General features: G+C 58.9%; 1 protein-coding gene across 1 annotated transcript in view; it reads right to left on the reverse strand.

Annotated features, from left to right (window-relative positions):
* ARHGEF17 (Rho guanine nucleotide exchange factor 17) overlaps positions 1–24,415 on the reverse strand; it is a 30,550-nt gene extending 6,135 nt beyond the window's left edge. The window contains 7 exon segments of the mRNA XM_039697091.1: positions 125–175; positions 420–596; positions 942–1,034; positions 1,298–1,414; positions 1,793–1,975; positions 4,085–4,162; positions 21,488–24,415. Of these exon segments, the coding sequence (XP_039553025.1) occupies positions 125–175; positions 420–596; positions 942–1,034; positions 1,298–1,414; positions 1,793–1,975; positions 4,085–4,162; positions 21,488–24,394 (3,606 nt within the window). The 5' untranslated portion in view covers positions 24,395–24,415.
* Between the last annotated feature and the right edge of the window lie 227 nt (positions 24,416–24,642).

The following is a 24,642-nucleotide window of genomic DNA, read 5'->3' on the forward strand; positions in this document are numbered from 1 at the left end:
CATCCATCCATCCATCCATCCATCCGTCGCCTCCCATGGGCACACAGGCAGCCCATGACCTGCACTCACAGCCCCCCACTGCCCACCCCGAGGGGTCCCATTTCCCCACAGACCCCACTCTTACCACTTCCACGACCATCTCCTGGCGCAGGAACCTGCGGAGCGGAGCCTGGAGCTGTGGGGACAAGGAGACCTGTGGTTGGGAAGCCACTGTGGGGAGCTTTGTGGCCTTCATCCCTGCCCCTGCATCCCCCAGCTTAGAGTTGAAACCCCAGTCCCTTCCCAAACCCCCACCAAGACCAAATGAAAATGGGGAAAGCTGGACCTGGAGGAGCAAACAGGTGACCCAGAAAGAGCAGAAATGAGGACGTTTTGTGGAGAGGGAAAGAGTGACCCCATCCAAGGCCCCCCACACATACGTCCTCCATCCCTTCGATGTGGGACTCAATCTCCTGCACGATCCGGGCGTTCCTCTCCACCTCCTCCGCGCTCTTCATGCCCTTGTTGATCCTCTCGGCCACCTGCTTGATGTTGCGCTGGGCGTCGATGAGGAAGGGGTGGTCGGGGTGGTCCTCTGGGGTGTGCTTCAGCAGGTCCTGCCACGGGGACAGAGGGGGCTGTCACCCCTGGCAGCGCCTGCCATTGCCCGAGCCCCTCCCATGCTGTCCCGGCTGCTGGGGATGGAAACCAGCCCCGAGGAAAGGGTGGAAATGTCCAGCGGGAAGGCTGAGGGTAAGGGGACCATGGTGGGCTGGGGCAGCAAGGTGACCGTCCTCAGAGTGACCATCTGCAGGAGGGCAGAGCCATGTGCACGCCTGGGGACACCAGCTTTGTGACAAGGGGTCAGGAGAGACCTGAGAGCCCTGAAAGCTTTGTGGAGGCGAGGAGAAGCCGTGGCCTCCCCGCTGCTGGTGTGACACTGCCACCCCGGTGTCACCCACCTTCACCAGCAGCTCGTATCGCGGGATCCTCTGCACAGGCTTGATCATCAGGTCGGACAGGGCCTGCTTCTCCTTGTTCTCCCGCATGCTTTGCTGCAAAACACCCAGGAGGGACAAGGATGGGACCCTTGGTGGGACACAGCAAGGATCCATTAAACCAGGATTGCCCATTTTGGTTTGGGGTCCAAATTTCCACACCACCCGGAGTGATTCCGCTCCATCCCAACTGACCCTCTTTGCACCAAAACCAAGAAGGTGAGGGGAAATTTCCAGTCTGGCAATAAATTTGCTCCCATTAACTCCCATCTGGCTCTAGATCGTGGCCAGGATCTACAGAGACAGGAACCAGGACCCACCTCCAGGAACTTCATGAAAGCCGGCCGGGCTTCCTTGGCGATCCTGACGGCGTCCTTGGCGTTGAGGAAGTTATCAATGTAGGCAGAGTAGATGTTCACCAGCACATCCTTGGAGAACTGGGGGCAGGAAAACAGGGCTAGGGATCACGGGCATTCTGGGAGAGCCTGGGAGCAGCTGCCCCAAGGGTTAACTCTGGCTCTGGGCTGGCGCAGGGAGGGCTCACCCGCTGTCCGCCCACCTCGATTTTTCAGCCCTGACGTTTGTGCTCCCGAGGCAGAAACGCAGAGCTGCAGAGCCAGCCGGGAGCAGCAGCTCCCACCCTTATGCTAAGCAGACAGCAGGCCTGGAGATCGTCTCCTGCTCTCCATCCCAGGCCTGCTTGGCCCATCCTTTCATCACTCCCCTGCCTCCTGCTCCGAAACCTCTGCTCTGGGGCCGTGCCCAGCAGCGGGCACACCCGCATTCCCGGGGGGAATCGCCCCGCCAGCACCTACCGACTGCACCAGGAGGTCGCCCACTTTCTGCTTCTCGTGCCAGTTCTGCACGCAGTCGTGGATCTGCTCCAGGAACTGCTCGTGGTGCTCCAGCAGCTCGGGGATCTGGTCGAAGATCTCGTCCACCAGCGAAGGGTCGCAGAGCAGGGAGTTCTCCGGCTGCTTCAGCGGCTTCATGTAACCCTGCGGGCAAGCAGAGGCACCGGGACCCGTGGGGGTTTCCCCTCCCTGCCCAGCCAGTCTGGATCTCTCAGCCCATGTAAACACGGGCATGGATGGCAGCCTGCAGCAGGGGGCTCCTCCCTGGGCTGTGGGACCAGCCCCCAGGACCAGGCAGGTTTTGCAGCCCAGCCCTCCTGGGTCCCTGGGATGCACTCAGTGAATCCCCACAGCTGAGTGGGGAGGGGACAGATCTGCACAAGGAGCCTGCCTGGCACAGGATCCTCTGTCCCAGGGCCTTCAGAGCCAGCTTTGCTGTCATGAGCCTTTACCACCTCCATCTGCCCGACCTAGCTTGGAAATCACAGCAACACCAGCCCGGGATCCAAATGCCGGAGTGTTCCCGGTGGGATTTAGGGTGTTTGGAACCAGGTGGGGGCTGGGCCAGCAGGATGCACCCACTGGGTCATGCCCTCGGCCACCACACAAGGGCCAATGAGCAATGCTCAGGGCCAGCAGGTGCTCAGCAGGGCTGGGTGGTGGCTCTGCTATGAAACCCCTCTCCTCCATCCATGGGGCAGAGCTACAGAGTGGAGGAGCACCCCTGGAATGGCAGAGATGGATTTGCAGGGGATGCAGCAGCATGTGGAAGGTCTTCTCAAGCCTTGCCACCCGCTCAGTCTGACCAGTATAGGGTGCTGGTGGCTTTCAGGATGTGTGGAGGACCATGGAGCTGAGCACTGAGGACAGGACCCATCTCCAGTGGCTTCAGACCTCTCCAACCAAGCAGGCAAAGGAGTCATGCCCCAAGGATCAGGTTCCTCAAGCTGATGCCAGATATCTCATGGAGACCCAAATTAGAGGGACCAAATCTGTCCTGGGGCTCCTAACTCCCTTCACCTGTCCTACTGCGTCCAGCACCTCCAGCAGGAGCTGGGATGGACTGTGCCATGCATCCCGTGCTTCCTACACTGGGAAGAGGAGGAGACAGCCCTTGCTGCAGCACACAGGGACAGCAGGCAGGGCTTGCCCATGCACCATCTGCCTTGGCTGGAGGATGATGCTCCAAGATGGTCCTTGTCCCATGCTAAGTGCCACCAAGCCATGTCAAGGACCTGAGCACCTTGTCCCAGCTGAGACAGGGAGCTGGGGACACCTGGAGCCCCATGATCCCTGCCAGAAAGCCAGGTCCCCCCTGGTGGCACTGTGTCAGGACAGGTCCCATGGACAAGAGCCCAGGCATTAACACCCTGTGGCTCCCACCCGTGTCTTTCTAGAGGATGCACAGACCATGGGACAGACTCTCTCCATGGGAAAACCAGTGGGGACACCTCCCAGTCCCAAACCCTGTAAAATTCCCCCCAAAATCAGCCCCAGGGCTGGGGTCCTCTCGCCCCTCTAAGCCAAGGTCTGCACGGGCAGCAGCCAGGGGGTCCCTCCCTCCTGCAGCCCATCTGTGTCCACCTTGGGGCATCCTTGTGGGGCATTTATGGGAAGAACCCAGGGCAGTGTGGGATGGAGTGGCCCATGCCCTTGAGGACTGTCACAGAGGTCCCACAGGCACTGCTCCTGCAGTTTGTGGTGTTTCCCCCTGCAGGGATGTGGCTGGACAAGCCACACCTCGGCCAGGTGACGTCTCCAGGGCGTTGACCATCATTAACCTGCTGAAACACCTTCATTAACATCTGAAACGTGGGCTGGACCCTGGGGCCAGGCTGCTCCAGGGGGTTTGGAACCAGCTCAGCGAAAAAAGCCTGAGAAAAACCTTTGGCTCAGGTCTGCAGGTGACGATCCGAGCAGGGAAGGGGAGCACGAGGGAACGGGGGATTTCAGGCATCATGGCAGGGCCATCAGGAGGTGGGGTGCAACACGAGGAGGAGATTTTGGAAGGCAAGCACGGCAAAGAGACTGGGGGACACGCCACCTGCCAGGTGACAGCACGCTGGCAGTGCCGCAGGCTCGTTTCGGGCACGGAGGTAATTCCTACACCCCGTTCTTGACACTGCTGTCACAGCGCTCCCCTCAGTCCCCAGCATCCCCAGTGTCACCCCAAGCGGTGCCACACAGCCCCTGGCACGGGCAGGACTGGGGGTGAGCAGGCTTTGGGGTGTCACCCCGTCCGTGCCACCTTACCTGCATCAAGGTGCGCAGGGACTCCACGTAGGACTGCTCCGTGTCCAGCAGGGTCATGATGACGTGCTTCCTCATGTCCTGCCCGGGGGGAAGAGACACAGCAGCGTTTTGGGGAGAGCCGGGGCGGGGGAGCAGCGTGCCGGGGCTGGCGGAACACCGGAGCAGCCCGGCTGGCGTCCAGCTCCCCTGCGCTGCCTCTCCGCCCCGATGGAGGAATCCGGGAGGATTAGGAAGTACATGACACCGAGCGCCTGGTTTCCTCCGCGGCCGCGTCAGGAGCCCGCCCTGGAGCTCACAGCCCTACATGGGTCGGTGCCGGAGCCCTCTGGCTCTCCGGCGGCCCCGCTCCGAGCGGACCCGCAGGAATTCGCCTCCCGCCCAGCACCCGGGCACCCTGGGGAGGAGATCCGTGGGGAGGTGGGAAGCCCTGGGAAGCAGATGGGCCGGGGTCTTCCTGGCTGCGGGGCCCAGGGACCCCCCCTGCGTGCACACCCTGAAAGGCTCTGAGAGCAGAGACACCCCAAGAGATTTCCGTGGGAGATGCCCCAAAGGTTTTGGATGCAGTGATACCACTGAAGGTTTGCGTTTGGAGGGAAGGTTTGTGTTTGGGTGCCCCCCAGAGATTCTGGCTGCAGAGACACCCCGAAGGTTCTGCATGGGAAGGATGACTCCAGTGCAGAGACATCCCAAAAGCTTCTGGTGCAGAGATGCCCTGGGTGCACAGACACCCCAAAAGTTTTGCAGAATCTCCAGAGACCCTGGATGTGACACCCCAAATATCCTCAGTCCTGTGGGATGAGCCCCTGCCATGTCCTCCCCAGTGGGGACACAATGAGCTGTGAAGCTGCTCGGCAGCCACAGCAAGAAGTCTGACCATCCTCACCAAGGAGAGAGGCCACCACCGTGCTCGTGGTCCCCAGGGAGCAATGGAGAGGGATCCTGGCCAGATCCTGCTCTAGGACAGAGCTGTGCCTCAGTTTCCCTGCTCCCCACCAGGCTGCTGATGGAATCAAGCCTGGAGGAAACTCTTGTCTGCAGCCAGATATTGGTGACGGGTCCAAGGCTCTCCAGGAATCAGGAAACCATGGTGATATTGGGAACACCAGCTGAGACCTCCCCACTTGGTTAGAGAGCTTATGAACACTCTCGCTGCTGGATTAATTAGCTGTAATTACGGATGGACGGGCGCTCAGTGGAGGATGCAGCTTAGGGGAATCTGCTGCCCCAGACTGCCTCAGTTTCCCCAACCCTCACCCTGCTGGTCCTTTCTTTCCTGGACCTGGGGATTTGCAGCAGTGGGGACACGCAGGATGAGGCCCAGCTGTTGGCAAGGAATCTTTTCCATGGTTACAGCACCAGCATTACCCCGGCAGGGGCAAATTCCCCGTGGGATGAGCAGAGCTGGGGGAAAGGCACCATCCCAGCAGGGCAAAGCCCTGCGTGGGCAAAGGCGGGATGCGCCCCGCTGCATTCCTTACCCCAGCAAAGCCTCTCCGCCGGGGGGCTGAAGATGCTTCAGCCTCATCTGCTCCCCCACCTCACCCCGGCCTCACCCTGCCTCCCCCGGGACGCTCAGCACCCTCGGGATCAGCCCCTGCCGCCATGGAATCGGGTATTCCCACCATGGTATTCCCACCATGGCATTCCCACCATGGCATTCCCACCAGCCGACGCCTCCGCCGTGCACACCAGCACCGGGGGGGCGCTGGCAGCGCTGGCTCCAGCCCCCCCATCGCCCCCTCCGGCCGGCAGCATCCCCCCTGCCCGCCATCCCCAGAGCCCCGGGGGCGCCGGGGCGAGGATGAGGATGAGGATGGAGGCTCGGTTGCCAGGGCAATCGCGGCGCAGAGCCCGCAGGTGCCGGGCGCCGCACACGTGTCCGGGGGTGACGCATCCCCGCATCCCCCCCGCATCCCCCGCCGCAGCCCCGGGACCCCCCCGGCCGTCACCTCGGAGCCACCGCGGCCGCCGCAGCCCTTGTCCGGCAGCTCCTCGGCCGCCGAGCCGCCGAGCCCGGAGGTGGCGAAGGCCGCGTCGATGCCGTCCCCGATGTCTCGCATGTCCTCCAGCGCGATGGTGAACTGCGCCAGAGTCCTCACCATCTGCAGCATGCGGGTCCCGGGGGTCGGTGCGGCCCACGCGGCCCAAGGAATCGCGCAGAAATTCCCGCTGCGTCCCTGCCGCCCTGCCCAGGTGTCCGCCCCAGCCCGAGCGCTGCGCCGGGATGCGGCGGGGAGGGGAATGGAAGGCAGGCGCTATTTATACCGGCGGGGCTCGCTGGATGCGGGAGCGGGGGGATGCTCGGGAAGCCCTCCCGCAGGGCGGCAGCGGGCTGCGCCTGCGTCCGTGGCCACGCCAGGGCCCCCGGCCCCCGAAACTGGGCAGGCAGGGGCGGGGGGCAGAGCCGTGCCCACGCCGACACGCAGGGATGCGGGCAGGGCCGGATCCCGCCGAGGGATGCTGCGGGAATGGCTCTGCCCAGCGAGGATGCTGGGGCGGGGGGCGGGGGGAGGCGATGCTGTCTTGTTGGGGCATGAGGTTTTTTGGGGAGGGGGCGCACGGGTGATGCTGAGCGCCCTCAGGGGCTCCATAGCTGTGAATACCCCCCTCCCCGGCCTTGCAGGCAGGGAAACTGAGGCACGCCCCCTTCCCCGCAGCCCCACGGCATCCCCACCTCAGCACCCACATCCCTGCTGGCCGGGTGATGCATCCTGCCCAGATCTGTTTGTAACGCTCCCCTCCTGCTTCGTTAATTAAATCTAATTAGCCGCTCACCCCGTTTCCACAGCAACGGCGTGCAGCAGGGCTGCATCCCTCTCACTGCAGCCAGTAAATTTCCTCTTGGAAGTGAGGGTGACAGCATCCCAGCCCGGGAAGGGTGCGAGGCAGAGAACGGACGGCTCGGGGCAGGGAATGGAGCTGCAGCAGCTGCCCATGCACCCAGGGGTCAGGGAGGAGGGAATGCTAATTGCAACCAGGTAACGAGGCTGCTCTCAAGCTCCTGCTCCTGCAGCTGCGGTGCCCTGGCCATCCCAGCTGTTGGAATGCTGCGTTTATTTGGTTTGCAATCCCAGATCTGCTTGGGTTGCAGTCCCGAGCTCTTCTGGGATCCAATTCCAGACCCATTTCTGCTGTAATCTCAGATTCCTTTAGGCTGCCATCCTAGAACCAGTTTTGTTGCAAGCTTGGATCCATCTGTATTGCAATTCCAGAGCCATCTGGATTGAAAACCTGGGCTGTTCTGAGCTCCAATCCCAGATTAATTTTGGTGGTAATCCCAGACACATTTGGGCTTCAATCCCAAACCCATCTAAATTGCAATTCTGGGCATAACTGCATTGCAATCTGGGATCCATTAGGGATAAAATCCTGGGCTCTGCTAGAATCCTATTGCAAACATGTTTCTGTTGCAATCCCTGTTTTATCTGGGCTCCAATTCCAGACTAATTTCTGTTGCAATTCCAGATCCATTTGGGCTCCAATCCCAGAACAAAATGGGTTGCTAATCTAGGTCCATCTGGATTTCAGTTCCAGACCCTGCGCTTGCACTCCCGGGTGCTTTTGGGCTGTAATCCCAAACCCACCTGGGCTGCAGATCCAGGCCCAGCTGGGCTGCAGCACTCTGGGTTGCGATCCCAGACCCGTTCATTTGCCATCCTGGGCCCCATCTGTGTTGGAATCCTGGGTTCCAACCCCAGACCCATCCAGCTGCAACCCCAACCCCATTCCTTTGCAATTCCAGAACCATTGGGGTTGGATGGGTCTGCAATCACAGACCCACCAAGGATTCAGACTTGGGTCCAGCCCCACTGCAATCCCAATCCCAATCCTTTTGTAATCCCAACCCCACTCCTCTTGCAATCTCGGACCCAACAGGAAAGCCAGCCTGGGTCCATCTGGGTCCAGCCCCACTGCAATCCCAAATCCAGCTGTGCTGCAATCCCAATCCCAGCCCTTTTGCAATCCCAACCCCACTCCTCTTGCAATCTCGGACCCAACAGGAAAGCCAGCCTGGGTCCATCTGCATGGCAATGCCAGATCCATTTGGGCTGTAACCTCAGAACCACTCCTGCTGGAATCCTGGATACACCTGGCTCGCAGTTTTGGACCCGTTTGGGCTGTAACCCCAGATCCATCTGGGATGCAATCCCAATCCCATTCCTCTTGCAATCCAAGGTTCATTTGAGCTGCAATCCCAACCCCATTCCTTTTACAATCCCAAATTAATTTGAGCTGCAATCCCAATCCCATTCCTCTTGCAATCCTGCGCCCAACATGGGTGCAGACCTGGGTCCAACCACATTGCAATCCCAGGTTCATTTGAGCTGCAATCCCAACCCCATTCCTTTTACAATCCCAAATTAATTTGAGCTGCAATCCCAATCCCATTCCTCTTGCAATCCAAGGTTCATTTGAGCTGCAATCCCATTCCTTTTACAATCCCAAATTCATTTGGGCTGCAATCCCAACCCCATTCCTCTTGCAATTCCAGGTTCATTTGAGCTGCAATCCCAGGTTCATTTGAGCTGCAATCCCAATCCCATTCCTCTTGAATCCCAGGTTGATCTGGGATGTAATCCTAATCCCATTCCTCCTGCAATCCTGGGTTCATTTGGGCTGCAATCCCAACCCCATTCCTTTTGCAATCCCAGGTTCATTTAAACTGCAATCCCAATCCCATTCCTCTTGAATCCCAGGTTATCGCATTCCTCCTACAATCTGAGATTTATTTGAGCTGCAATCCCAATCCCATTCCTTTTAAAATTCCAGGTTCATCAGAGCTGCAATCCCAATCCCATTCCTCTTGCAATTCCAGGTTCGAGTTGCAATCCTAGGTTCATTTGAGCTGCAATCCCAATCCCATTCCTCCTGCAATCCCAGGTTCATTTGGGCTGCAATCCCAGATTCATTTGAGCTGCAATTCCAACGCCATTTCTCTCGCAATCCCGGACCCACCAGGGATGCAAACCCGGGTCCAACCGCATTGCAATCCCCAATCCCACTGGTTGGCAATCCCATTCCCTCTGGCTGGCAATCCCATTCTCACTCCTCGGTAATCCCGCTCCCCGGGCAATCCCATTCCCGCTCCTCGGTGATCCCGCTCCCCGGCAATCCCATTCCCGCTCCTCGGTAATCCCGCTCCCCGGGCAATCCCATTCCCGCTCCCGGCCCGGCTCAGCCCCGCGCTCCGTGTCCCGGCGGCTCCTCCCCCGGCACCGCCCGCTCCCTCCATCGCAGGAGAGCCTTTCCCAGCCCCGAACGCCAGCCTGGGCTCAATCCCTGCATCCCACCCAGCGTGTCCCGGGAGCGCTGCAAGGGGACGCTCCGGTGTCGGCTGCGCCTTCCTCCGTGGGTCTGGAACCTCGCTCACACCCACCCCACCCTCGGGATGGGACAGAGGATGGCCGGAGAAGGGTTAAACCCGTCCTGCCCTGTCCCGGTCGGGAATTCAGACCGAATCCCGCTGGTTTCGGGGCGCCCTGTCCATCCCCCGGGATGCAAACCCCGCAGCCCAGCCCGGACCCCCCTGCAAGCGGCCCGCAGCCCACAGGAAATTCCTGGGAGTGTTTGGCCACTCCAACAGCGCTGCCTATTTTTAGGGCTGTCTAAAATATGAGCCGGTTATTTTTAGCAGCGCGGCTCTTTGTAAACACCTTTAGATTTCCTTTCGGACCAGCCCCTGTTGTGGTTTGGTTTTGTTTTTTTTTTTCCCAATCTGAGCGTTTCCTCCCTCAAAACCCCAAACCCTCCTAGGAAACGCGCGCCAGTTCCTTGGGATGGAGCCAAGGGACTCATCCCCCATCCCAAGGCTTGTGCCAGCGTGGCAAAATGCTCCTGAAAACCCAAAGATGGAGAGGATCCAGCACCGGGGGTTTGGGGTGATTAAGCAGCGCCCCAAACCTGGGATGGGGGCCAAGGAAAAGCCCTTTTCCCCCAGCTTTCCCTCTGACACTGGAAATACAGCCCTGAAGAAGGATGGGAACCCTCCCATCTTGATTTATTTTATTTTTTTAACTAGGCTCAGGGAGCAACCCCATCATTTTGCTTTTCCCTGCGCAGGAATATCGATGCAGGAGGAGTCTGAGCATCCCCAGGGATTCTAAAACATCCTAAAACATTTGGAAAAGGCCACGGTATATCGTGTCCTGCCTCCACCCCTGCAAACAAAGATGCATCACGCAGCAAAGTCCTAAAACATCCATTTTTTAAACAAACAAAGGCCAAAGGCAGAGCAGGAATGTACATTCCATGAGGGATCACAGCCACCACACAGATTCTGGCCCCTGTGCACACATCAGTGCATGGAATGATGGAGTTTCCAGCCACTCTGAGGACTCCCCCACTGTCCCAAACCCGGTGATTGGGTCGGTGTGGGAGGGTGTTCCTTGTGCTGCATCCCCAGAGATCATCCCAAAATTCCCACACCCACAGCCCTCGGTGTTTCTCCCTTTCTTTGGTGTAAACTCACCCAGCCACAGCCAGAGTGAGCTGCAGCAGGGATTTTGTCCCTGAGACCCTGTTCTGGGGCAAAAATATCCAGATTTAGGGGGGAAAACAGTGCTTTGGACCACTTTGGGAGTGGGATTTGCTGCTCAGGGCCTTCCTGCAGCTGCTGAAGGAGGAGCTAACCCTGCCTCAAGCAAAATTATTCCCACCCCTCCAAAACAAGCCAAAAATGTAAGAGTAAATAAATACAAGTTGTTTTTCCCTCAATTACAGCTCGTTCCTGCTGCCAGCTCCTGATGGGAGATTCTCTAGGGTGTCACAGTAGGGCTGTGCTAGGAGGTGCATGAATCTTGGCACCTCCATGAAACCAGCATTCCCAGTTTGAAAGAATCAGGTATTTCTGCACCTTTTCTTTCCCTGAGTGCTTGTTCCCAAGGTAGATCCCACTAGAGGGAGCTGGGACATAGTGGGAGCCACTGGTCCACCGGGAGAGTGCACGGTGAATTCCCAAGTTTAACAATTTTAACACATCCTCAGCTCTATTTCTACCAAAACTGGAAAGAAAAAGCTTGGAAATAAACTGGACCCGGTTCCATCCACCCCAATGCAATGAGCAAACACCTCTGCAACAAACAGCATCATCCTGGCATCTAAAACTTCCTGGAACAGCCAGAAAAGCCCCTGGCTGGCACCACCTCCCAAAACAGGATGATGCTATTCCATCCAATCCTCTATTGCCTCAATCACTCAGCCTCTGGCAGGAAATCACTTGAGGGAAAAAAAAATAAATCACATTCTGTTCTCTTGGGAAGCATTAAAGCAGGAGGTTGGGTCGGGTTTTGTAGGGTTTTCAAACCTGAGCAGCCTTTCCCTTGGGATCAGATGCTCTGCCCCGTGTCCCTCAAGTGCCATAAAGCTGGGGGATGGCAGCCACTGCCATCCCTGGGTACCAACAACATCCATTCCACAGCACCAGCCACCTTTTGGGACATGTCAGCTCATCCCTGGGTGCCAACCACATCCATTCCATGGTGCCAGCCACCTTTTGGGACATGTCAGCTCATCCCTGGGTGCCAACCACATCCATTCCATGGTGCCAGCCACCTTTTGGGACATGTCAGCTCATCCCTGGGTGCCAACCATCCCCATTCCATGGTGCCAGCCACCTTTTGGAACATGTCACCCCATCCCTGGGTACCAACCACTGCCATCCCTGAGCACAAGCCACCTCCTTTTCCAGGTGTCACCCCATCCCTGGCTCCCAATCCCTCCCTCCTGCTGCCAGCCTCTCATCCCTGAAAAAGCTCCCTGGGAGCTCCAGGTCCTGGGGAAGGCACTGCCATGGGAACAGGAGGCCCTGTGGCACAGCAGAGGGGCCGTGCCCGAGCCTGCCCGACGCCGTTGGGAATCACATCCGGGGCTGCATTCCCTCCCTGCCCAGCCTCTCCCTGCTCTCCCACGGGTAAGGAAAGTCCGAGCTGCTCTCCAAAGAGTAACTTCTTGAAAGGAAATAGGAGCATAAATCAGCAGCTCTGATTCAGCCCTGCTTCAGTTGCTAATAATATTCCCGTGTTTATTCGCAGGCCCGGGGCTGGAGATGTTTGCTTTTCCCTCGGCCGTGGTTTTTCCCAGGCTCCCGGCTCACAGAGGAGCATTGATTTGGTCAGGGATGCTCCCATGGAGAAACCCGGCAGCACCGCCTCCTCCGGGATGGGGAGGATGAGGAGGAGGAGGAAGAGGAGGAGGAGCAGGGCAGCTTCAGCCCCAGCACCCGGGAATTCAGTTGTTTTCCCTTCTTGGACTTCTCGGCTGCGGTGATTCATCCCGGGAGGACACGGCCTGGCTGCAATTCTGCTTTTAAAGTGTGAGGGGAAAAAAATGGGAATGAAAAATAAAGGAGTTGGGGCCATTTTTCCAAGGCAGGGTGGAAGGATGCTGGGCATCCCTGTGCTGCCCAGGGGAGCAGCGGCGCTGGCAGCAGTGCCAGTGGGATGGGGAAAGGGCAGCTGCAGGACACTCATCTCCCAAAGCAACGAAAGTTCCTCCTCTAAATGCACAGTGGGGCTTTTCCTGTGGGATTTTCACTAGGAATCTTCACCAGTGGCACTGGGGTGAGGGGTTCTCCCCTCTGCCAAAATCCAAAGCTCAGGATTGTGCTGGTGCATCTCCTGCATCCTCCCTGCGCTGCTGGCAGCATCCCACGGATCCCCCCTCTCCATGCCCCCCTTCCCAGCCAGCTGGAGATGCTCACCCCGATTTAACCCTCCCCAGCTACCACCCATCCCCTGGCACATTGGCAGAGCCCTTCCAGAAGCAGTGGTCCAGGGCAGAGCTGGGGGCTCGTGGCCCCCCGTTTGCTGCCAGCCTTTGCCGAGTCCTGGAGCAACTTTCACCAAATATGGAAGGTTTTTTTTGCCTCCGGTTTTCGGCACGCAGGCCGCGGCCCAAGAGCGCAGCTTTCCAGATGCTGAGGTCAGCCCAGCTCCTCTTCCCTCCCCCTGCTCCTTCCCTGCTGCCTCCCAGTGGGCTTGGCCCTGCACCCACCGGGACAGGAGCAATTCCACCCCCTCAGCTCACTGGAATCCCTGGATCCCCCACCAGCATCCTCTGCTGCTGGCACACGCCTCCCCAAAAGCATCCCACGCCACCCCAAAAGCAATGGCTATGAGGATTTTGGGGGACAGGGAAGCCAGGAAGAGGGGTGCCCGGTGCTGGCACTCCCTGGCATCCCTGCTGGACGCCAGCCTGGCACAGGTGGGTGGGAGGTGCCCGGTGGGATGGGGCCAGAAGCCTTGGGGCAGGCGGGAGGGAGCCGGCCTGGCATGGAGGGGGTGATGGGCACAGGAGGGGGTCGGTACCCAGGAGCTGACGGGGATGCAGGGCTCCACGTGGAGCCAGAATCCCAAGCACACCCGAAGCCAAGAGGCATCCAGGAGTCAAAGATGATGGATGCTCAGAAGCTGATGGCTGCTTAGGAGCCACCCTGGAGTCCATGGGCACCCAAAAGCCAGTGGGGACTCCCTGGGTACCCAGGAGCTGATGGATGCCCAAAGAGACTCTGGGCATCCATGAATCCATGGGCACAAAGGAGCTGAAGGACACCCAGGAGCCAACGGACACTCACAGGCATCCAGAGGCCATGGGCACCCAGGAACTGATGGATGGCCAGCATCCAACAGGTACCCAGCAGTCCAGGGACGCCCTGAAGCCACTGGGCACCTGGAGGGGATGGGGATGCAGGAGCTGATGGATTCCTAGGATCCAACAGGTGTCAGGAGTCCATGGACACTCACAAAGCCAGAAGTAACCACAGGCCCCCATGAGCTGATGGCCCCCCAGGTGCCAACCAGTACCAGGAGTCCATGGGCACCCAGAAATGTCATCCAGCTGCTGACAGGCAGCCAGGAGCTGACAGATGGATTCTTAGGATCAAATAGGTGCTAGAAGTCCATGGGCATCCCCAAATCCACAAGCTGAGGGACACCCAGGAGCTGATGGAGGACGTGGGAGACCTGACCACCCTGTTCCATGCTCCTGCCAGGATTTCTCCTGTCCCTCCTGCCTGGGTCCACGCCTGGAAGCAGCTGAGGTACAACCACCAGCCTGCGCCCAGCTGTGCCCCAAAGATTCCCAGTGCCTGGTGCTCCGTGGGTCCCCTCAGCCTGCTGCAAGCAGGACAGCAGGGATCTGGGGAGAGGGGGGAAGCACAGAGCTCGCCAGGAACGCCCACAGCCCACGTCACATCGCAGCCAAGGCGAGAGGTGACTGCTTCCCTGCCCTGTCACTGTCACAGCACACCCTGGGGTTGGGGGGAGGAGGGGAGCAGGGGGGGTTCAGCATCCACTGACCTGCTCCAGGTTTGGACGACGGAGGGACGAGTTCCCTCTCCGCTCACCGAGGCTCTGAGCCATCTACATCCCATCTCACCGGGGTTTTGGGCAACCCAAAAATCACCAAAAGGACCAAACCCGATCCCCTACCGCTAGCGACGGTGTTTCTGCCGAGGGGTCAGGATGAAACTCTTCCAAAAAAAAAAAGAGCAAGAAGAAGGATGCCAAATCAGGGCAGGCCGACGAGTCTGCTGCTACTCCAGCTAAAAAAAGCAGGAAACCATATCCCAGGCTCGGAGATGCCAATCTTCCCATGCAAACAACTCCCTTTTTGTTTTTTTTGGAGAGTATCGGAGGGCTCGGGAACAGGCAGTCACAAATAGCAACTCCACGGCACCACCAAGGAAACCTCCTCCAGCCCCGGGGACCGTGCAGGGATGCTGGTGACCCCACAGCAGGACGGTGGCTTCTGCAGGGGTCACCTGGTGGTGGCTGTGCCCTCACTGGGATGGTGACTCCTCCAGAGGAAACCTGGTGGTGGGTGCCACCACGGGTGTCCTTTTCCCAGCACATCCGTGCAGGGATGTCCTGCTGGGGCTCACTGGTGTCCTGGATGCCACTGGTGGTGGTGGCCATCTCCTGGTTCCCAAAAGGGGACATGCTGGGGTTTCTAGGATAATGCAGGACACGGGGGTGACACAAGCCCAACATCTGCTCCCTCCAATCCTTCCACCACTCGGATTAAAGGGATTCTGCCCAAAATGCCCTGCACAAGGTAGAGGGGAGCACCAGGCTTGGGGACAGCCCCCAGCTGCACCCAGGCATGGCGGTGCCGGGGGCAGGAGCTGGGATCAGCCTCCCGTTCCCCGGAAGCTGAGCGGCTCCAGCGGGAATTTGCACAAAGAGTGAGTTACTGGAATACTTTTACCCAGATGCTGATTTTCGTCCTCCTTCCCATTGGCCGGGCCGCAGTTCCCAAAGAACCAAAAGCAAACACACTATTTTTAGAGAAGAGTTCATTTACTGGAGCCATTCCCTTTGAAATTCCTCACTCATCCTCTCCATGGAAACCGAGGGAGTCCGGAGAAACAGCCCCACCGGGACCAACCATCAGAGCTTTAAAAAGAGCCACGGTGAGGGAGAGAGGGTGGAAGTGGCTGATTTTCCTTCAGTGGACACATCCTGGCCTGGAAGCACCATGGTGGACACGGCAAGGCTTTTGTTTGAGGGGGCTCTGTCTGTGCAAGCCTTCAGGAGGAGACATCCTGGAAGATGGACCATATTCTCCTGGAAAATCATGCCTGGATAGCGTGTGGGGACTGTTGTCCTGGATAAGTGGTGGGAATGGCTGGCTGGATGGGAGCATGGACGTGGGTGGAGGTTGATGGAGATGGGAGGAGGTGGATGAAGATGGATGGATGGATGGATGGATGGATGGATGGATGGATGGATGGATGGATGGATGGATGGGAGGATGGGAGTCTCCTTCCTTGTTTTCCAGGAGGATGGGACTCTCCTTTTCCCTGTTTTCCAGGTGGATGGGAGTCTCCTTTTCCCTGTTTTCCAGGCCATGCCCTGAGAGAAGGGGAAACTGTACTGGCCAAACCTTCCTTTCGTGTGAGGGCACCTCCTTCTCCATCCTGGATTTAGGAGAAGCTCCTGCTGCAGCTCTGAAGCTGTGGGATGCCCCATGGGACCTGCTGTGACCAGGTGAGGGAGCTCAGCAAGGGGAGACCTCAGCACATCACCTCTCTGGACATTCCCATCACACAGGGATCAATATCCAGGGGAAAGCTCCCTCGTCAGAAATACCCCTGGGAAAGGCTCTAAATCAGAGAGTGAGAGAATCACAGAATGGTTTGGACCAGCTGGCACCTTAAATTCATCTTGTTCCAACGCCCCAGCATGGGCAGGGACACATCCCACTGGAACAGGTTGCTCCAAGGCCCACCCAGTCCGGCCCTGAACACTTCCAAGCATCCCACAACCCTTGCAATGATGGATAAAGGCTGCAGGAACAAGCCCTGGGAAGCTCTGAGCTTCCATCCCAGCTGGGTTTGGCAGGAGGTTACCTGGAGGTTACGCCACAGGGAGGCCGACCTGCTGCTTCCCTGGCAAGAGCAGATGGAAGAACGAGGCCACCTCCTCCCAGAAGCTTTGGAGGCATGTGATTTTCCATGGAAAAGCCCAGGCATCTGTGCACAGATGCAGGCAGGGTGCAGGCAGGCTGCCCAGTGCATCTCTGAGAATACATCCCAGCACCAGGGCCCTCTCCACACCCCTGTGTGTGAATCCCTGCACCAGGGACCTCCTCCCTTAATAATTTTAATCATTTAGAAGTGCCACTGGGTGCACAGCCTCCTCTTGGGGACCTGCCAATGTCCCCACGGCGGCACCAGCCAAAGCTCCAGGAGGTTCCTCATTAACCCATTTTAATTATAATGCCCAATGGTTTCATAGCACTTTCCAGCTCACCATCAGAGAAGGCAAAAAACTAAACCTGAACTGTTCCATCAGGCAAAAAATGATGCCAAATTCCCCCCAAATTCCCTTTGTGAGTGTCCCATAAATACCTACGTGTATCTCTGTACCAGGCTCTCTCCATACCCCCTCTATGTACATCCCTGCACTCCAGGACTCCCCGTGCAGGGATGCACATCCACACAAATTCCAGGGATTTCCCTGGATGCACAAGCCCAGAACCAGCCTCTCCCTGTGCACCCCAGCCCCAGGGAGCTCCTGGTACATCCCAGCTGCAGTACTGTGGGTCCCTGCACGGGCTGGAAGGCCAGCTCCTGCCGAGCCCATTTCAGCCTCCCACCCTGGCTGCAGGGCATGGATCCTGCCCAGAGCCTGACCTTGGGATCAGGCAGCCAGGAGCAGCCCAGCCCAGGGCTAACCCTGCTGCTCCAAGGCTGCATCCTGCACCACCAGCACAGGCCTCCATCCCACGTGGATCATCCCCCACCCCGGTGGAGCTCGCTGCCTAATTAATTAGAGGCTTTTAATTAAAGTGGGGGGGACAATGGACAAAGCAGCCCTGTTCGAAGCACTGGCAGAAATGGGCAGAGTTAAGGGGATTTTGGCACCAGGGAAAGGAAGAGACAAAAATGGGCAAAAATAAGGGGATTTTGGGCATTGGGGAAGAGTAAAAACTGGGCAGAGTTTAGGGGACTTTGTCAGCAGGGAAAGAAAAGAGGTAAAAATGGGCAGAGTTAAGTGAATTTTGGCACAGGGGAAGGAAAAAGGTAAAAAATGGGCAAAGATAAGGGATTTTGGCACAGGGGAAGGAAAGAATAAGAAATGGTCAAAGATAAGGGGGATTTTGGCAGTGGGGAAAGAAAGAGACAAAAATGGGCAGAGTTAAGGGGACTTGGGCTGGGTCACCCCCCTGGCCCTGTGCCACTGATGCCAGGCTCAATCCGCACCACTGACAGGCAGCATCACCTGATCCCAGAGAACTTCTCCCCTCTCTATCCCACATCCCAGCTCTCTGAAGGGTTGCCTCAGTTTCCCCCTACTCCAGCATTTCGCTGAGCACGGCAGATCCAGGGACGCAAAACCCGGGCAAACCATTGGAGCAGGGAGAGGAGAGCCAGGATTTGCCCATTCCCACCTCTCCCCTGCAGCTGCTGTAATTAATTAAAGATTTCCAGTAAAAAAACGAGACAACTCCCAGCCACAGCCCCAAACCTGGGCATTTACACAAATGGAACAGGGGGAAACTAAGCCCAGAAATTACAAACTCCAGGAACACACGGCCAGTGCATGGATCCGCCTCTGAGCTGTCCCCACAGCGAGGAGGAGCTTCTGGAGGCTCGGGGATGGCGCTGGGGAGGGAAAGGGGTGGTTTACACAAGCTTCCCTGGGAACGTGACCCCGCCGTTCCCGCCGGGATCCCCCTCCATCCCTGATGGCTTTTCCGGGGTGCGGCCGCCCCGCTTGGGACCGGCAGGTGGGGAAGGCCGCGTTCCCACGACTCCCGTGCTCCCCAGAGGTGCTATATTTAAATCAATATTTTCCTGTTTAATCCAAGTGCTGCTAAGTCAACAAACACAGCAGGACAGCCAGCATACCTAATTTTCCATCCCCAGATGGATTCGGCTATGGGGGGGGGAGAAAGATCCAAAGGGTTGCCAGTCTGGCAGGAAATGGACCCCAAATCCATCCCAAAAGCATCCTAAATGCATCCTGCCTTGCTGTTAGGCTGTGTACGGCTGAACGTGGGTGCACACACATGTGCTTGTGTGTGCTGCCCATTCCAGCAGCTTTTGGGATGCTGGAAGCAGGGAGAAGTCTTTATCTGGAGTTTTGGGGGTTTTTTCCTCCCACAGGATGCCCCATAGTGGGATATGCTGCTAACGACCCCCAAGGAATTAAAAGCCTGGTGCCCATCGTCAGGCACAGGGTGAAGGAGTTCCCCAGGATGAGCTGGATGGCTCCAGCCCCATGGAGAATTGCTGGGAAGCACCCAGGGCAAACAGTGCTGCCCCCGAGGAGAACACCACGTTACCTCTCTGGGCAGGATGTGCCAGATGCACCTCTGCCAAAGCCACCACCAAACCATGGGAGCTGGGAAAATATCCTGGGGAATACTCAACCTCTTGAGGGTGAAAGATTTTGGGAGAGAATCTTTTAAGGGAGCATCACTCCAGAGGTGCCAGACCCCATTATGAATCCCTTCCCAGTACAGTCTGCTGGAGATGGACACCATCTCACCATCCCACCATGATATGAGATGGATGCTGCCATCCCACAAAATTCCCAAGTGGAGGTGGCCATTTCCCCACACAGATTCACAGCCTCGCAACGCTGGCCCTTCCCATTGAGTCAGGGAGGGGAAAAAAATCTAAAAGTTAAAAAAATAAAGCAGATTTCTTCTCTGCTGGTCAGGGATAAATCCATGCTCCCAGCCAGCCATCCCAGTGCCAAGTTATATCCGGTCCTTGGTGCTCTCACTCAGAATTAAAGCAAGCCCCTTGCAGGGCTCAGTCCCCCTTGGCCCCCGCCAGACAAAGCTGATGCCATCTGACATAAAACATCCCAGCTCCACCATCTAATAAATCAAAAGGAGAAATAAAAATCCTGGTTTCAGTTAGGATATGGCTGGAGCACAAAGAAATCCCAAGGCAGGAGAGAGATTTGAAGATACAGCTGTGGTGTTGCCCTTAAAAGGGAAAATTCGCACCCTTGTTCCCCGAGGCCAGAGGGTTCAGGCAAGGTGAGGAGCAGCATCCTCAGGGTCTGCTCCCACAGGGTGGCCCATCCACCTGAGGACATGCTCGGCCAAACAGGACCCCCAGCTGGTAAAAATCCACCCAAATTCTTCCCAAAGTTGGGATCAGACCCGGGCTGGGGGTGTGTAGGGGTCAGCAGAGCATCCCTGATTTTGGGGCCATCAGGTACTAGCCACCGGGACCTGCCTGAGTATGAAATATCTCTCTATAAATTATTGAGATAAACCATATATTATATAAACTAAACATATTAATTATTTAGAAGTGCCACTGGGTGCACAGCCTCCTCTTGGGGACCTGCCAATGTCCCCACGGCGGCACCAGCCAAAGCTCCAGGAGGTTCCTCATTAACCCATTTTAATTATAATGCTCAATGGTTTCATAGCACTTTCCAGCCCACGATCAGAGAAGGCAAAGAACTAAACCTGAACTGTTCCATCAGGCAAAAAATGATGCCAAATTCCCCCCAAATTTACCCAAAACATCCTCAAGGATGTTTCACACAGTGGCCAAGAGTGGCCATCCCTGTTCTCAGCCACCAACGGTTGTTGTCTGGCAGTGGGGACAACAACAGGAAAAGGAGCTGGATGGGACGCAGAAATCCCTGGAGGATATTTTGAGGGGAATGTTGCTGCAGGGATGACGTATTCCAAGAGAATAACCTGGGGGAATGATGCTGTGGGGATGCCAGACCCCAGGAGAACCTCCTGGGGATGACAGTGCTGCAGGGCTGCTGGATCCCATGAGAATATCCTGTGAGGAGCATGCCAGATCCCAAGAGAATACCCTGGGGGGAAGATGCTGGGGGATTTTGGGAGGATCCAAAGAAAAGCAGCCTGTCTCCACATGGCTCTGCCCTGGCCAGCAAGGGTTACACCACCGGGCTCAGCCCCGGGGACTTCACGCTTGGCTGCCAGTGGCTGCTGGAAGGGAATGGTCCAGCCCATCCTCTGAAATCGGTTTGGAGCAGGGGAGAGAGCCCTGCCAGCATCATTCCTGCGAGCTCTCGGCAGATCCCCCGCGGGAACGGGTATTTCTGGGCTTCTCCCAGAGCTATTAAAAGCCCCGTGGGTGCTGGCACTGCTGTGCCGCAGCAGGAGGTGATGCTTCCAAGCCCTTCCCGGCACAAACACCCGGAGTGATGGGAACCCAAGTCCATGTTCAAACAACAGCCAAGGCGCCAGCGATGCCAAAAACCCATCCCAGGAGAGATCCCAAAGCACGCAGCTGTGCTTCAGGGCGAGCAGAGCACCTTCACATCCCCCAGACTGCACCAGCTCTTCCCCAGCGAGGATCAAACTTTCACCTATCAATCAAATATTCAGTGCATGCACAAAAATATTTTTCCCCCTTTTTCCCACGCACCAGCGTGGCAATGCTCATGATCCCAAGTAGAGGGGTGGTGGGTTTTTTGGGGAGGAAAATGCAGTTTTGCTCAATAAGGGGCGTAACATTTGGATTCCCAAGCAGAAGGATTGTTTCCCAGCCAAGGAAAAGGCAATTTTTGGTTCAGCATCTCAGGGATGGTCAATTTATCAGTACCTCATGTGGCACCACTGAGAGATGTTATATATAACCATAATGCATTTCAAAAACCCTCTTCCACCACAGCTTGGTGCTATTTAACCTGAAAACTGCTTTTTCCCATCCAAAAATCTCCTTTTCTTCAGGGAGGTTGCCCCAGTGAACAAGAGCTCATCCCCTGGGGACCACCGGAAAGGGCTGGGAGGGCTCTTGGCCATCCAGCAGTGCCTCTGGTGGGAACTTCCCCTTGTGGTGGGAACTTGTCCACCACGAGGGACACATGACAGACCCCGAGGCCACCAGTGCTCTGGACGGGTGGCGCACCCCATGAAACAAAGGTGCTTGTAGGATGGATGGGCACTTACCACCTGTGGCTTGGTCCTGGGGCCGTGCTCCTCGGGCAGCCGCGAGCACCGGGGCAGCCGGGGCGGTGGGGCAGCGGGCGGCGAGCGGGGTCCGTCCCCAGGACTGGGGGACGTGTCACCTGAGTTGAGGGCCAGCATGTACCGCTTGGTGACATCCTCCAGCGAAGGAGGCTGGAGGGCCGGGAAGGATTTCCCAGGTGAGCGGCCGGCAGCCGGCGCAGGGAGGGGGCCGTGGTGGCCGGAGGGGACGAGCGGCTCGGGGACGGTGATGGGGACGAAGGTGGCGGGCTCGCTGGTGTGACGGACGTGCTTGGTGGCCGGGCGGCTCTTGGCGAGGATGGCGGGCGCGGGGGGCGGCTGGTTCTCCTGGTGGGCCGCGCGGTTGGAGCGCTTCTTGGAGCTGCGGCGGGCGATGCGAGGCGACAGCACGTCCGCCAGCTTGGGGTCAAAGCCGTAGCCGCGGCCGGTGCCCGGTGCTGCCGGCTGTGCCGAGAGGATGGGCTCGCTGCTGGACGGGGGAATGCTGGGCTCCAGCTCGCTGATGGCCTCGCCGGGACCCTCGAAGGCGCCGGGCGACAGCTCGCCGCGGCGGCTGGGGTCACTCAGCGACTTCTTCTTGATGGTCTTGCCGTTGGCCTTGTCATCGCCCAGCTTGGCCATGGCACCGGGCTGGCTGACGATGGTGCGGATGAGGCTGCTGTAGTCCCGGGGCCCATCGCTGCCCAGGGACAGGTCGCTGCCCGCGCTGCCCGCGCTGCCCGCGATGGCGGCGGGCTGCGGGATGCCCGCCTTGGCGCTCAGCGAGCCCAGCAGGTTGCTGTCGACGGAGAAATTCTTCGCCTCCTCCGCCACCGAGCGTCTCCGGTGAGGCATGGGGTCGCTGAGGGAGCGGTAGGGCTCGGTGCCACCCTCGCTGCCGCCCTCCATCCCATTGGCGCCCGCTGACGGGAACTTACGTCGGCGCCGCAGGCTGCCAGGGGTGCTCGGCGTCTCGGGTTTGCCAGCTGGAAGGTCTTCCACCGCCGCTGTCGGGTGAGCGGGCAGCGGGGTGTCGGAGTCACCCGCTGCTGGCCCGGTACCGGGCAGCATCCAGGCATCCACAGCTTTGTGCAGGTCTTGGAAGGGCATCCCCACAGGCTCCGGCTCCGTGACGATGCCCTCGTCCGTCACGCTCGACTCGTGACCCGACAGCTCCTCCACGGATTTACTGTGAGCGAGGCTCTCCTCCAGCTCCACGTCCTTCAAACACCGCGTGCTCTCCACCTGTCCCCGAAGGGTCACGTCTGTCGTCCCCGTCACCGGTGCCACCACCTCAGCGCCCTCCACACCTCCGCTGTCCTTCTGCTCGGCGGCAAAGCCGTAGTCCTGCTGGGAACCCATCCTGCTGATCTTCTCAAACACCTGCCTCGCCTCCTGGATGTACTGGTCCTGGATGACCACGGGGAGAGGATCCTCGTCCCCCTGCTGTCCCCCGCCTGGAGCCACCCGGTCCTGGCTGTCCGTAGAGGCCAGAAGGAGCTCAGAGGAGCTCTGCTTCATGGTGCTCTGCAGGAAAAGCCGTCGCGTCCCGGATTTTTCGGAGCAGGTGAAGGACTTGGCACGACGCAAAGTGGCCGTCAGGTCCTTGAGCGTTGGCCGCTCGCCCGGCGCCCAGCGGTTTTGGGGATGAGCGGCACCGCAGCCGCCTGGAGAGGGGCTGGCACCTCTGGAGCATCCATCAGAGCCCACGTCAAGGCCGATCCTCACCCCTTTCTTCTTCACCTTCAGCTCTGAGAGGTCTGATTTGAGGAAGCTGAGCAGAGTCAGGGTCTCGGTGGCAATGTCGGGGTTGGACAAGGACTTGCGGTGCTTGGCCCGCTCCCCTTCCAGCCCTGGCTGGTTCAGAATCTCGCTCCCATAGTCCGCTTTCGCCTTGGCCACGCTCTGGGGCAGCTTGGGGCGGACGCGGACCCCCGGCTGTCCCCAGGCCAGGCCATCGCTGGCCCCGAAACTGGGCGACCTATAGATACCATAACCTGCCTGGAGAGCCCGTCCTTGGCTGGGCCAGCAGACTCCAAACTGCTCCTCTTCCTTCAGCGTCTCCGTGCTGGAATAACGACTGCTGCTGCGTGACCCGCCGGGGCTGCCGAAGGGCAGGAGGTTCACCTTGGAGACGCGGGCCACCATGGGCAGCGGGTGCCGGGGGACCACCCTAGCGCAGCCTTCGGCCTCGGCATCGCCATCCGCCGTGCCCTCCTTCTTCTTCTTCCGCGCGGCGCGGGGCCGCTGGGCAGCGCTCTGCCCCTCGCCTTCGCTGCCCGACGAGGCGCGGGGAGAACGGGCCGCCGCCGCTTCATCGTCCCCGTTGGAGCGGGGTGATGGGGAGGAGGAGGGTGCTTGCGGTCGAGCCGAGTTATGCCAGGAATGCGGGCCGGGCTCCGGCGGAGCTCCGCGGGGAGAGCGGAGCGCCGGGTGCGGGACGCGGCTGCGGGGCGGAGGCGGCGGGGGAGCTCCGCGGGCGCTGCCGCTGCCGCTGCCGCTCCCCATCCCATTCCCGGCGGCCGCCGTGGGCTGCCGGCAGCTTTCCCCGAAGAGTTTCCGCATCGCCGGGACGCTGGGCCAGCGCGGCGGCTCCGCGTTTAACCCCGGGCCCGGCGGCGGCGGCGGCGGCGGCGGTGGAGCCGGGCACGGCGGCTGAGCCCCGGCATGAGCCGGGCCCGCCGGCTCCGGCTCGGCGAAACGAAGCGAAAGCTGCCGTACCGACGGGGCCAGGCTGCCAAAAGCCCGGCCCGGTTGTTGCTCCGCGGTCGGCGCTGAAACTTTCCTACCCGGGAAGAAGAAGGAGGAGGAGGAGGAGGAAGGCGGGGAGGAGGCGGGCAGGAGGCCCCGAGCCGCCGCTACCCCCCGGCCGCTGCCCCCCTCCGCCATTGTCGGTGCCCCCCCGCCGCCGCCGCCGCCTCCTCCGCTGCCCAGCCAGGCCCCTCCCGTTCCCCTGCCGCCTCCGGCTCCCCCCCTGCCAGCCTCTGGATTTTCAGCGGGATTCGTGTCCGAGGATAATCGCCCTTTAACTGGACTAGCAGCTGCGCTTGCTGGAGCCAAACTTAGGAAAGTCTCACGGGTAAATATAACTCTGGTTTCTTTTTCCCGGTCCTGTCCCCGCTTCTAACCTTTGTTCA

Source organism: Passer montanus, unplaced genomic scaffold (genome assembly GCF_014805655.1).
Source record: "Passer montanus isolate IOZ18808 unplaced genomic scaffold, ASM1480565v1 scaffold116, whole genome shotgun sequence".
NCBI lineage: Eukaryota > Metazoa > Chordata > Aves > Passeriformes > Passeridae > Passer > Passer montanus.